The sequence below is a fragment of the Sciurus vulgaris genome (genome assembly GCF_902686455.1).
Source record: "Sciurus vulgaris genome assembly, chromosome: 10".
In the NCBI taxonomy this organism is placed as follows: domain Eukaryota; kingdom Metazoa; phylum Chordata; class Mammalia; order Rodentia; family Sciuridae; genus Sciurus; species Sciurus vulgaris.
Genome location: NC_136470.1, coordinates 105,525,025 through 105,540,117, shown reverse-complemented (window position 1 = coordinate 105,540,117; position 15,093 = coordinate 105,525,025). Strand labels below are relative to the sequence as shown.

Below are 15,093 nucleotides of genomic sequence, written 5' to 3'. Positions count from 1 at the left end.
TTTCCTATTTTTCACTCTCATGTCCATTCTTTTAGTGAGACTTATTCTTTTCTCATTCTGTCATAATTATGTACATTTTTTTTTCCTTATCAGGGTGTACAGTTCACTATGGCATCTTCTACAATACTGAGTTAGTAGTCATGAATTCCCTTAATTTATGCTTACTTGGAAGGTCCTTATTTCTAAAGGCTAATCTTGCTGGGTATATTACTCTTGGTTTGCAACTATCCTATGTCCTTCCTGACTTTAGGGTTTCTTCTAGGAAATCTGTTTTTAATCTAATGAGCTCGCATTTAAAAATGTGACTTGGTGCTCTTGTACCTTTTAATATTTTTTCTTTGTTCTGTACTTTCAGCAATTTATCTATAGTACTTTTCTGGTCATTTTTTTTTTCAGAGTTCTAAATACATCCTGTGTCTTGATGCCCAGATCTTCCTTAAAATTTGGGAAGTGTTCTGCTGTTATTTCACTGAATAGGTTATCTCTGCCTTCAGCATGTGGCTCTTCTCTCTCCAGTATGCCAATAGTGCAGATCTTTGATCTTTTTATGGTGCTTAGATATCTTGAGTGTTCTCTTCATTCTTTGTTATTTTTATTCTTCATTGCTATCTGAATGTAAATTTAGTGTCGAGTAGTTTTCAACCTCCAGTATTCTCCAGATTGATTTAGTCTTGTTGGGGCTTTCAACTGAGGTTTGTTTTTTTGTTTTTTTGATTTTTTTTTTTCTAATCTGACTTATTGAGTTTTTCATTTCCAAGACTTCAATTTTTTTTTTCAAAATCTCTATTGAAATGCTCAATGATATTCTACACTGTCTTCCTTTATTCATTCAACTGTTTTTTTTTTTTTATTCTCTTGGATTTCAATGAGCTTTTTAAAAATCATTATTTGAATTCTTTATCCAGCATTCAACCACTTTGGTATCTTTGAAATCTGTTAATATGGCATTATTAACTTTAGGACATGACATTTTGCACTGTTTTTTCACACTTTTTATGATTCTATGTTGAAATTTGTGCATCTATTTGTATGGCTATCTCTTCCACCTTTACGTGAGGACCTTCTTCATAAGCAATGTTCTCTTGATAGTGCATCTGAGTATCAGTTTTCTGTGCAGTGTCAAGTTTTATTCCAATTAGACTTCATAGTGCAGTCTCTCTCTGGCTTCTTTGGCTGTGATTAGAATGTTTTGGCATAACGTATACAATGTCAGAGTATGAAGAGCCTCCTTTTCCTGCAAGTCTCACAAGAATGAGTACTTCTGGCAGTTCAGGCAGGTGTGGTATAGGCAGTGGAGTAATTGGAGTGAGCCTGTTGTTGATACTCTGACAATGAGAGTGGAAGAAGCACCTAGCAGATGAAGGGGTTTCCTCAGACACAGTTGATACTGATGGAGTTACTTGATACCATTCTGGTACGGGTTCTTCCAATCCTTGTGAAGGTCCTACGCTCTTATTCTCTGTTCAAACACTAGGGTCCTGTTGTTTCATAGGGAGATGCAGGGTCCGGGGTCACAGCACTCCTCTGTGGCACTTATCTCTACTCTTGTCATAAATGTGTAATAGGGTAAAACAGTGACCAAGGCTAACAATCTTCATAGGTGCAGTGTTCAAACAGTTTTGGGGTTATTTCTCTGTTGTTGCTGTGGGGGTGAGTGTCCAGGAGCAAGTCATCAGATTCCACTTAATATGCCTGCTTGGGGACAGGTTATTGGCTGTGCGTTTTTGTCCCCACCCAACCTTTTCATTAAGCTGAAGTATCCACCAAGGTTTGAGCAGGACTACGTTGTGCCTGGAACAATGTGCACTTCCTCTCAGTTGTGCCAGGAATATAGTTCAGTGGCAGAGCACCCACCCAATGGGTCCAAAGTCCCAGACTTAATCCCAGGCATCACCAAGGAAAAAATATAATAATATATAAGCAACGGAAAAATGACATAAAATACAGGGACTGTGTGATGGAGAATAAAATAAACTTAAAATGATAATAGAAACAACTTGTTAAAGGAATAAAGAAAGAATAATAATTAAAATTTACCAAGAGAAAAAAAGAAAAGTAGAAAGCAGAAGAGAAACTAAAATAGGAACAAAGAATAAAGGGGGAAGAGATTACAATGAAGGGTTAAAAATTAAAAAAGAAAAAAGAATTACAGAGAGAGAAAGAAAAAAGGCACAAACAAAAAACAGCTTAAAGAACAACAAAAATATTAATAGAAAACAAAACTTGCTCTCCATCCAGGTACTTAAATGAAGGGAACAGAGTAGATCCTTGCAACCTACGCTGATCAGAGCTTCTCTTTGAGTTTTCTTGTGCTGTGCATTCCATGGACGGAACAAAATTTGGGGGTTATTCATCCCCTTTTTCTTTCTTCCGTGGTACTCGCCTAGTGACTAGCAGGAGTGATTTGTAGCTGAACCAGTTGGAATTCCTCCCAGCTGCTTTGCTTGCTGGAATGAGCTAACAAGGAGAGAGAAACTCCCCAGTAAAGATTCTTTCTGGAACTTTCTAAGCTGCTCACTCCTGGGGTGGGGAAAATGCCAATATTACAGTGTGTCAATGGTCCAGTGGAATGCTGGACTCACCTGGCAAAATCTCTGGAGGTTTCAGAGCTGACATCTTCTCAAGGTCAACACCACTGCTGCTGCTTGTCAATTATCTTGGAATGAAGAATTCCCAAAAGATTCTCTCCAGAATTTTTTGAGCTTCATTCTCTGAAAGTGGGGCTAGCACTGGCTCTGCAGCCAATCTCTCACCAACCCTACCAGCCAAGAGTAGCAATGGAATGGCAAAAGAACTCACTGGGAGGAGGAATGGAGGAACCTGCAGGATTCACTTTGCATGACTGGTGCCACCAGATTTGGCTCCCACAAAAAAATCACACAAGACTGTTCACACCCCAGGCTCTTGACAGCAGGACTCCCAAACTGCTGATTTTGAAAGAAAGCGCTTTCCATTCCCCTCCATTTCTCACCACATAGGATTCTCAGTTGGTCTGTGTTACAGTCTCTCCTCCAAGGCAAATTGACTCTTAAAAGTGGCCACCTGCTAAACCATTGTGGATATATTGCCTCAGGGAGGATGGAGATAGGAAAATGCAAGGACTTTCTGAATCTCAGGACTGTAACTCAGTCAATAAGAACCTTCTCAAGATGATTGCCGGTTTTAGCAATGTGAGAACATGCCAGGAAGTCTGAAACTCTTTCCAGAGCCAGTTCAACATGCAGACTAGACTGCCTGTAGGATGCCAAATCCTGTGCTAGAGGGAGAATCTTGCTTATACCCCCAGACCCCGAAGAAGATGCGTGCCTTCCCTCCTCCTGGATGCTTGGTTTCTCCCATGCTCCCACTATCGAAAACCCTTGGTTGTCTTCAAGTCTCTGTCTCCTGACTTGCATTAAGGTATGCCTTATTAAGTAACTAGCTTCCTGCTGCTTTCATTTTAACTTGTGAAGACTTGGTGCCTCTACTCTGCCATCTTGAAGCTCAATGACTCACTTTTATAGAAAATAACATTCATTCTTTTTTATGATATAATCATAATATACTGAGGGAGGGAAGGACCCAGTTGGTTTTTGTTCTTCCTCCATTATTTTCGTCTGAAGATTCTAAACATTGGTAATTCAAAAGTAACTGACTTTGATAAATGTAGGTTAGATCTACTTGATAATTTTTGATGATCATAACTTGTTTCACATTTTTGAGAGTTACCCATATTTATAATGAGGTAACATGTAAAAATTGAAACCTTAACAATAATGTTTTAAAATATAGATCTGATCACCTCCTTCACTTTGTCTACAAGATGTTACGATCCTTAACCTATTACATGGGGTCTTTGGTTCTCAGGTTTATGTCCATGTCCTTAGGAACAAGATTCTAGCAATATTAACCACATAATGTAACTGTCGAACACAGATTTTGTTTTCTAGAAGGCATTTATTAATATGCATTGAACAAATTACTGTAAACTGAATTAAAACTATAACAAATCCATGAATTATTATATATAACTAGTATAATCTCATGTATGTATCTGACCATATTTATTGCTTAAGTTATTTTTTAAAAGTGATTTGACAGAACTTGTGTTTAGGTATTTTAAACAGGAATGATTAAAAATAAGGGACAATGATTACATACATATATATTCATTTAGATTTCATATATTCATATAAATAAATGTTTCTAAATATATTAATAATTTCATATTTATGTATAAATGTTTATATGAATAAAAGTTCCAATATGTGGAAGGAAATGTAGAAACCTGAGAGCTGAACTTATCTAAATAATAATAGGTGAGAATAAATAAAGTTTTAAAAATAAAAATAAAAATAAAACATAAAGAGGTTTCTACTCATAAACTAGATAGAATTAGTACTTAAAATAAGCCATGTGTTCATTTGAAACCACAATAGATAAAAATATTGTCTAATTTAAAATGTCAAGTTCATGGAGAGAATGCATAATCTGAAGACTCTAATCAAGCCAAGTGTTTTAGGAACTATATTAAAACACAATTTGAATAGCAAAATAGAATCTAGATTAGTGTTCAGTAAAATAATTTTTGTGTGTCAAGACTGTACATAATAGAATTTCAAAAATTAAGGTAAATCATCCTGAGTTCTAAATTAAACATGTTTTAAATGTCTTTATGTTGAAACAGTTTATAAATACATTGCAAGTAAAGCATTTTAGAAAGTCATACCTGCAAAAGAGTTGTTCTGTGGAGCTTCAGTGCCCCCTTCTGGTGAATTTTAGCAAAGCATCCTGAACAATAATCTTCACCACATTCGAGGCATACCTTAAACATATATATATGTATTAAAAATCATACAATTTTATTATAGTAGGATCTGAGAAAATGTTTGAATAAAGAATTCATTGTTCTTACATTATTCTTCAAATAACATACTTACATGTCATTCGAATTGAGAAGCCTGCTCCCCTATCAAAAAAATTATCTAAAGATTTAACCCTTTGAAGAAAACTAGCTTGTAAATGCTAATAACTTTCATGTCACAATAAATGTTTTAGTTGCGATTTAGGTGTTAATTTTATATGTTAGATGCATATTTGTGTATGTTTTTTCTGAATAAATTATAAAAGAGCTAGTAGTCTCAGGTAAAACTTCTTGGACCTGGTAAAAAAAATATGTGCATCAAAACATTTTCATTTTTAAACTTTTCTTCTGCGTATATACATGACACAGTAGGTTTCAAACAATCTGTATGCCCTTCCCCTCAAAAACCCCATATTATCCATGAAATTGGTGGGTCTCAAAATAAATATTTGAAAAATGTTCTTAGAAGGTTCCCTAAAAGCAAAGAAAAATAAGGGGAAAAAACCTGAATGAAACAGCACCACAATGTAAATAATTTTATGACAGTTAAAATGTAACGGGTAGTATGTATGGATACATCCAATAATATAATGTACCTCTACCTATGGTGGCATCAAGCAAGACTGAAAGTAAAGAGAAAAGCAAACAGATTTTTTCTACAAATGCAATTACTATGATGCAGTTACAGCATTGCTTGGACACAATTGACAATCTGATAAACAGCAGTGCACATGGCTAAGGTCCCTCGTTTTCTTCAGTAGGCCCAGTAAGGAAGAAACACCAATAGCACAAAAGATAGCATGAGGGCTTGTGGACAGAGGTCAGGAAGTCTGCGTGAAGGAGCCCTTAGAGTGCCCAGTGTCCTCCACCCTACTTCTTCTCTCTTTGTTTGCATCAGGGAACAATAAGTATAAAGTATCTGGATTAGGCTGGCAAGAAGTCAGCATCCTTCCCTGGTCAATGGCAGACTGAAAGGTGCAATTATACATCTCCAACTGTTATGTGCACACAAAATACCCTGGAATTTTTTTTGTGACAGTACAGGCTGTAGGTTCATGGGTCTGGAGCAGAACCTGAGAGTCTGTGATCTAGGAAGCTCCAGATGCCCCTGCTGCTGCTGCTGGGGAGCCCACACATTGAGTAATAAAGCACAAGGAGATGTATACCACACACGAAGTAGGCTAAACCTTCATGATAAAACCAACAGGAGATTTCTAAGTCCATCAGTCTTAAAATTGTATTGAAAGTCCCCATCTGATGATATGGTTATACACAATAATAATAGCCTAGTTTATTAAATAGAAAATGATTTTTAAAAAGTTCTATATAACTAAAATGATATTTGATATTTCAAGTGTTGAAAGGGGAGGTTAGATAAATAAACGATATCCACAAATTTTAATGGGCACTTACTGTTCTGGGGGCTTCATATATTCAACCTCATTTAATTCTCACAACAACCCTATTGTATATCCATTATGAAAAAAAAAGGTAAAAGAGGAACAGTGATTGAGGACTTTTAGGCAGTCATATAAACTGACATGGGTAAAGCCAGGATTTCACCCTCAATGTCCAGCTCAAAGCTCAAGTTCTTAAACATGATACACATTAAGAACTATTAAGCCAATCACTGACCATTAGTTGCAGTACTGTCATATTGAAAAACCTTGATAAAATCTGCAATAAAATAAAATTATGTATTTCAAATGACTGCATGGTCTGGTATTTATCAAAGTACTTAATGCAGTTTTTCAAATGTGATTAGATATACAGACTGGATTTATTATTATTCACTTTCAATATTTCTTATTAGTGAATGGAAATGGATTTTTTATTAAGAAGGAGAAAAATAAACACTATTTCTAGCACCAGGGACCAGTCCCACCTTTGTACTCTTTCTTCAAGAACTACAGTCTCTCAGGAAAATAATGATAAAAACATTATTCTAATTCCATAATTTTTGATTACAAAATAAAGTTAAAAACTATAATTTTACATAAGTACATGGTAGTATGATTATGTTTCTAAATGTAAACTGCATAATTTTAATTTAATATACCTGCTAATATATTAATTTCTTACAAATATTTCCAAGTTTCTACAACATAGTAATATAGGAACTAAAAATCAGTTTCAGCATATAATTAATCCTAAGCTAAGTATTTGTTAACAGACTTTTGATAAAAGTAGCCAAACAGGTATTTGTAGACTAGATCAAAGCTAGAATTGTAGAGTAAGTTTATATATTTTGTTATACAAGCATATTTGGATTTAAATTGGGTTAAAATGGCCGCCAACTGGAAAATCTTTTCAGGCAGTTTGTGTAACTGGCAGTAACATACTAAAAATGTAGATAAGAACTCCATTTCACCACAGATGCTTCTTCAGTGATGGAATACCCAATTGCGATTTTAACAAATCTCTTGTTGATTCAATGAACACCAGATCTGTTGTGCAAAGCCTTCAGAATCCATCTGAGTTTAATTAAGTTATTCACATATGCCAAACTAATATATAATTGTACAACTGTCCACTTAACTCTTGGTGTATAGAAATAGCCTAAAACCACTGGAATTCTTTGTACAACAAGAAATTTGGAAGTATGGGATTTTATCTTCATTGTCAGTATTTATGAATGTATCAAGTCAAAAGAAAATGGGCCAAAAATAAAATCACAAAATTCATTTTCTCCTCTCCATGTTTCAGACACAACATTAAATACTTTACATGCTAACTCATAATCATCAGTAACTGTGTAATATAAAGCGCTGTTATCCCTATTACATCATTTTACAAATGAGGATACAGAGCCAGAGAGATGAAGTCATTTGCTAAAGCTCACATAGCTAGTGACAGGATTGAGATTTGAACTTCCAAAATGCAAGCCCTTAACTCCTATCTCCCACACACGATTTTGCCTGTGTGTATGTGTATATACATATATATATATATACACACATATATGTTCATTTCTATTATCCAGTCATATTTATATTCATAATTATATACAATGATAGAAACTAATAACACAAGACAACCTCAGAATTTAACGCTACTATTCATTAGGTCAGCTTAATGTGAATGTGTAAAGTTTTTAGCATGGGATATTGTCTTCATTTCAAATCAGAGGAAATTCTTCTTAAAATATTAATGAACTCCTTCAAGCATGTTTAGGCCCTAGATCCTGGCTGCTGTATAAAGTAGTTTTCAGGACAATCTACTCTACTCAGGGCACATATTGTCACTCCCATCTGCTCTTCAGTCAAGGACCCATGCCATGTGTCCTGTGTGAGATTTCCTACTTATTACTTTTCCTTCTCTCTAAAAAACATAGACCCTTTATTTTCAGGTCAAGTTCTATCTACTTATGCCATCTGTTCAAGTTCCATAGTCTTTAAGAAGTTCTCAGGTAGACTAAGAAAAATAGGGAAAAGACTAAAATAAATGAAACCAGAGATGAAAAGGAGTAATACCATAGCCACACAAAGGATCACAGGAGGTTATTGTCAACTACTACACATGAACAGACTGGATAAGAGAAGAAATGGCCCAGTTCCTGGGTATGCATACTTTACCCCAATTGATCATGAAGAAATACAAAACATGAAGAGACCCATAAAGAGTAATGATATTCAATCAGTAATAAAAGGTCCCCCAATAAAGAAAAGCCTAGAACCAGGCAGCTGAACTCCTGAGTGTACCAAACATTTAAAGAATTCTAATTTTGTAAATGATTCAAAAAAATTGAAGAGAAATAAATTCTTCCAAACTCATTTCATGAGAGCAGCATTACCCTGATACCAAAACTAGACAAGGACACAATAAAAAAAAGTAAACTACAAGCCAGTCCTTGATGAATACAGATGTAAACAACCTCAACAAAACCCTGACAAGTCAATTATAATACCACATTTAAAAAGTTTATTCTCCATGGTCAAATGGAATTTATCTCAGCAATGAAAATGTGGTTCAACATATGTAAATCAATAAACATGATACAACACATCAGAAGAATGATGATCATCTCAATAGAGGCAGAAGATATATTTGATAAAATTCAACATTCCTCTGTGGCAAAAAAAAAAAAAATCTGAACAAATTATGTATAGAAGGAATGTACTTCAATATAAGAAAGTCCACATATAATAAGCCAACAGCTAATATCATATCAAATGGGGGGAGGAGTTGAAAACTTCTCTTTAATGTCTGAAACAAGACAAGGATGTCCAATTTCACCACTTTCATTCAACACAGTCATGGAAGTCCTGGCCCTTGCAATTAGGCAAGAGAGAAATGAAGGGCAATCAAACTGGAAAAGAAAAAATTGAGTTGTCACTGTTTGTCAATGATATAATCCTGTATAGAGAATACTCCAAAAAGTCCATGAATAAAGAAAAAAATTTAAACTAATAAGTGAATTCAGCACCTGCAGGATATAAAATCAACATATAAAAATTAATAGTTTTGCCATATGCTAAAAGCAAGTGATCAAAATAGAAACCCAGAGAACAATTCCATTTACCAGAGATACAAAACAATACCAAGGAATAAATTTAACCAAAAACTTGAATGATCTCTACAATAAAAATACAAAACTTCAATGAAAAATATTGAAAAGGACACAAAAATTGGAAAGACATCCACACTAATAGATTTTAAGAATCAATATTTTTTAAATGCCTATACCACCCAAGGCAAATTACAGATTCAATGCAATCAGTTTCAAAATACCAATGACATTCTTCACAGAATTAGCAAAAATAACTTTTTTGAAATTTTAAGACTTGTATGGAACCACAAAAAGAACCAAAGTCAACAACCTTCTTAAGAATATCATCAAAGCAGGATGCATTATACTACCTGACTTCAAAATATACTATCAGCTGTAGAAATCAAAACGGCATGGTGTTGGCATGAATACAGACAAAAACCAATGGAACAGAATAGAGCCTAGCAGTAAACACACATGTATAGCCATAAGACTTTTTCTTTTTTATTTAAATACATTTTATTTTTTTTATATTGTAAACAAATGGGATACATGTTGTTTCTCTGTTTGTACATGGAAGCCATAAGACTTTTTATAAATATACTAGAATATCTGGAGAAAGGACAGTCTTTTCAATAGTGTCAGGAATCGTAAGTATTCACATGCAGAACAAAATGACACTCCAATCTCTGACTAGGTGTAAAAAGTCACTCAAAATGAATTAAAAATTTCAATGTAAGAAATAAAACTATGAAACTATGACCTAATGAACTATGAACTAACTATGAAGAAAACATAAAAGAAACACTTCAGGGCACTGGAACAGGCAAAGGTTTCTTGGGCAAGACCCCCAAAGCACAGGAAATGAAAGCAAAAATAGACAAATGTGATTATATCAAACTAAAACTCTTCTGAACAGCAAAAGGAAAACAATCAACAAAGTGCAGAGACAACCTACAGAATGGGAGAAAATATTCACAAAACCATTCCTCTGAGCAGGAGTTAATATCCAGAATATTCAAGGAAATGAAAAAATTTAATAGCAAAAACAAACAAAAAATGAAACCAAATAATCTGGTATAAAAATGGCCACTATACCCAAGTAGACATTTCTCAAAAGAAGACAAGCAAATAAACAACAGATATATGAAAACTTCTTAGCACAATTAATCCTCAAGGAAAATGCAAATCATTTTAAAACCACAATGACATCATTTCACTACAGTAAGAATGGCTCTTATCAAATAAGCATAACAAATGCTGGTAAGGATGTGGAAAAAAGAGCACCCTTGGTACACTAATGATGGGGATGCAAACTAATATACCTTGGTGGAAAACAGTATAGAAGCACCTCAAAAATTAAAAATAAAACTACATTGATTTAGTAATCCTATTACCAGGTTTATATTCAAAGAAATGAAATCAGCATGTAAGAGACATCTGGGTTCCCATATTCACTGAAGCACTATTAACAATAGATAAGTGGAAACAATGTGTCCATCAACTGAAGAATGCATTTTAAAAAACGTCATACATATACATAATACTAGTCCGTCATAAAAAACGAATCACGAGTTCAAAGCCAGTCTCAGCAACTTAGTGAGGCACTTATCAACGTTGACAAGACTCTGTCTCTAATAAAAATGTTTAAAAAGAGCTGGTTGTGTGGGTCAGAGGTTAAGCACCCCTGGGTTCAATCCCCAGTACCAAAAAAAAAAAAAATCTTGTCCTTTAAAATATCATGGATGAAACTAAAGATCATTATTCTAAGTGAAATAAGTCATGCACAGGAAGACAAGTATCACACTATCACACTCATATGTGGAACCTAAAAAAGTTGATCTTATCAAAATTAAGAATGTTTGTGAATAGAATAAAATAGAATAGAAAAGGAGCCTGGGAAGAACAGGGGAGAATGAGAGATGTGGAGAAGTTCACCCATGTGTACTAAGTTATAGTTAGGTACAATAAGTTTTGGTGTGGTATTGCACAGAAAGGTGACTGCAGCTAATGACAACGTACTGGATATTTCAAAAAGCTGGAAGAAAGCACTTGGCATGTTTTTGCTTTAAAAAATGATAAATGTTTGTAAAGATATATATTTTTACCCTAATTTAAACATTGCAGTATACTATACTTGTATCAAAATATCACATGATATCCCAAAAATAACCATGATTTTATTTTTGTATTTAAATGTTTTTATGCATTTTACTTTATCTTAAAATAAATTTAAGTGCTTTTTTTAAAGTGCTGGCCAGGCACAGTGGTGCATGCCTATAATCCCAGTGATTTGGGAAGCTAATGCAGGAGAATCACAAGTTCCAAGCCAGCCTCTGCAACTTAGCAAAATCCTGTCTCAAGATCTAAAAGGATGTAATTCTGAGGTACAGCACCCCTGGGTTCGATCCCCAGTACAGAAAGAAGAGAAAGAGGAGAAGGAGCAGAAGGAAGAAGCAAAGGGGAAGGGGAAAAAAATTGCTCAATGCTGCATCAGATTCCCATGAAATATTGACTCATAGCTCCCACATAAATCCTTTTTTATATCAACAGCAGACCCCAACATCAACAAGTCTCCTTTAGCTCTTGGGTTTCCAATTTGAGAAGTATTATCATTTGTTTATATTTTTACTTATTTCTACATTCTTCTATTTTGTTAACATTTCTTAAATTATTGCCTAACATCATATCAAATGAGAATACACGATGTGATAGTACGAAGAGCCAGGGCTTTCAGCTTAATATTGTTTTTAGCTTTTTCATTAGATGTAAAGAATTATAACACTTTAAGCACAGTTAAAATTGCCATTAATAAGCCTAAGAATGAAACTTTAAATCAGAAATGATTTAAAGTGTAAGTTCTCTGAAACCAAAACAGTGTAAAAATACAGTATTCGTTATAATCATTGAATTGTTGAAGGGGAAAGTGCTTCTAATATCATATAATATTATAAATTGCAAAAGATTCTATAGTATCTTCAACATTAACTGAAAGGAAAATACATCTAAATGAAGGTCAAGTCAATAATATGGGATGGTTGTAAAGATCTGGTCATTCCACAAATATCTGTTGAGTTTCTGTCACACTGCAAGTGTAGTTCCAGGTGGCTGATAACCAGCACTAAACGTAACAAAACCCCTACCATAAGGAAATTCATACTGCAGGTAAAAAATAACACATAAATGTGTTTGAAGTGGTGATAAATGCTATGTATATGAACAAAGTAGACTCAAGAAACTAGAGACTGAAACTCAGCTTTTGCTCCAATGGCTACAGGGTAGATAACATGAGTTTATATTTATGGATATGAGGAGACCGCGGGAGAAGAATATTTCCTGGAGAAAAATTGGGGACTCAATTTTGAGCACATTAAATTAGTGATGACTATTAGACATCCAAGCATAAATGTTCAGGAAGTAGTTGGAGTCAAACATTTAGGGGCGAGCTATGGAATAAATGTGTAAATTTGGGAATCATCAATGCAGAAATGGTCTTTAAAGCCAAGAGTATGGATCAAATTACCTAAAGAAGAGGAATAGATTAAAAAAAAGAGGTTTGAGAACTGAATGCTGTGGCACTTCAACCCTGAGAGGTCAAGAAGAATACAAAACCCCAGAAAAGATGGAGAATATAAACATCTAGGAAATAAAATGAAAGCAAGAAAGTTTGGAGTCTCAGGAAGTCAAGCGAAGAAAGTCACAGATGAGAAGACTGTTGAATATTCCTAGTAAAGTAAGAGCTGAGAATTGAGCTCTACACTTAAGAACGTGGAAGTCACTGATGATGTTGATAGGTACAGTTGGTGAACACTAGTGGAGAGTCAAGATTGAATGAAGAGTTCCAGAGACAATGGGAATCTAGAAATTATACTTTCGGGTACATATTCAAGAGAAATGAAAGCACTGTTTTGAAGAGATACTGGTATCTACCTGTTCTTACTGGCATTACTCATTTGCCAAAAGCTAGATGCAACCTAAGTATTCATCAATTAATTAATAAATAAAATGTGTTATACACAGAGAGTAGAATGGCATCCAGCCTTTAAAAGGAAGGAAATTCTGAGCCATGTTGCAAAATGGTTGAATCTTCAGGGCTTTATGCTAAGTGATACAAGTCAGTTACAAAAGGACCGACACTATTTGATTCCACTACTTAAGGAACCCAGAGTAGTCAAATTCATAGAGACAGAAAGTAAAATGGTATTTATTAGGACTGCAGGACTGGGGGCATGGGGAAGTGGTAAGCTGTTATTGACTGGGAATGGAAATTCAGTTTTGCAAGATGGAAAGAGCCCCGTGATGGATAGTGGAGATGGCAGCATAACAATGGGAATATACTCAACACCACTGAACTACACACTTAAGGCTGAGGGTCAATTTCATGATTTGCCTTACAAATCTTACACAATTTTTAAATGTCCAAGAAATTGGCACTAATGAAAAGCAAGAGCTGTCAAAAAGTATTATTATCTGTTTTTTTTTTTCATTTCATGTGATAAATTTTAAGAGAAATTATGTTATTAAAAAGAGCAATAAAGACTATCACATAAATATCCATAGCAGCCTTCAACATAAAAGCAAAAATTAATGTCATTCAAGATGAGAATGGATAAACAAATTATGGTGCATCCATACAATGCAAGAGTACTTAGCAAAACAAATGAACAAACTACTAATTATTTTAACACTAATCTTCATATGGAGCCAAAGAAATCAAGAAATGTATACATTATATCATTTTATTTATTATGTAAATAAAATGAGAGTTAATCAGGAACTGACTCTGTGGCATTACAAAGCAGAATAGCAGTTGCCTTTGTGGTAGGAATATATTAGAGGAGTCATGTGGAACTTCCAGAGGTTAAGGAAATGTTCTGTAATAAGCTTGTCAAAAGGCACACACATACATTTAAGGTCTGTGTGCAAGGTAAAAATAAATTATGCATCATAAAAATAATGAAGAATAGAAGGGGAGATATGATAATAGAATGGAAAACTTTTTAGAGGAGTTTTATTACAATAGGATACAAAGAAAGATTTGGAGGTCAAAAAGAATTTTTGTTGTAGATTTGATTTCAGTTTTGATTTTAGATGGGAGCTACTATTGCACGCTTATGTGTTGATTAGGCAAGATTTACAGTGGTGTCCTTAAACAAGAATGAGAGGATATGATTCAGGGAATAAGGAAAGCTGCTGAACCTTATCTGCCAGAATGAAAGTAATGGGAATAAGGTACTTGGCTACTGCAGCAGATGAAGTTGGGAGGTGCAGAAGGACTCAAGAAAGTTCTATTCCAATTGTTTATTATAATGTACATACTAGTAAAGCTGATTTTTTCTCACACTGTCCACAAATCTTCCCTTTTATCTTGGGTTTTTCACTTCCAGAGGTATCTTCCATTCTATGTTTAGCTGGTTGTTTTACTGGTTCTAGAGAAAAAGAAATATCAAGGCAATCACTTTGAAATATGTTGTTTGGTTTTCTTATTAATAAAGTCATGTAATTGTGTACATTTCTAAATTTTCAAACAGTATTTAAATATTATCTCCAGTACAAATGATGTATAGTCAAATCTAATGTTAGTTGACTGTAGAGCCCACAGGAGTCCCTGGCTACACCTGTGAGCATAGGGCCTTACATATCTACCCATGTTCACTCTGCTTAAAACTCACTTGAACTAAACACACAGAATTGCAGAATGCTAACATCCAAGCCCATGACAGAATTCCTATGACATTTCCCCACTGATGGGTTAAACCAA

The 15,093-nt window shown here is 34.4% G+C and overlaps 1 protein-coding gene across 1 annotated transcript in view; it reads right to left on the bottom strand.

Moving 5' to 3' along the window:
• ZBBX (zinc finger B-box domain containing) overlaps window positions 1–15,093 on the bottom strand; it is a 175,089-nt gene that overhangs the window by 134,001 nt on the left and 25,995 nt on the right. Inside the window, exons 6-7 of the mRNA XM_079101028.1 lie at window positions 14,652–14,761; window positions 4,709–4,804 (exon numbers count right to left, since the gene is read on the bottom strand). Of these exons, the coding sequence (XP_078957154.1) occupies window positions 4,709–4,804; window positions 14,652–14,761 (206 nt within the window). The remainder of the gene's footprint in view (window positions 1–4,708; window positions 4,805–14,651; window positions 14,762–15,093) is intronic.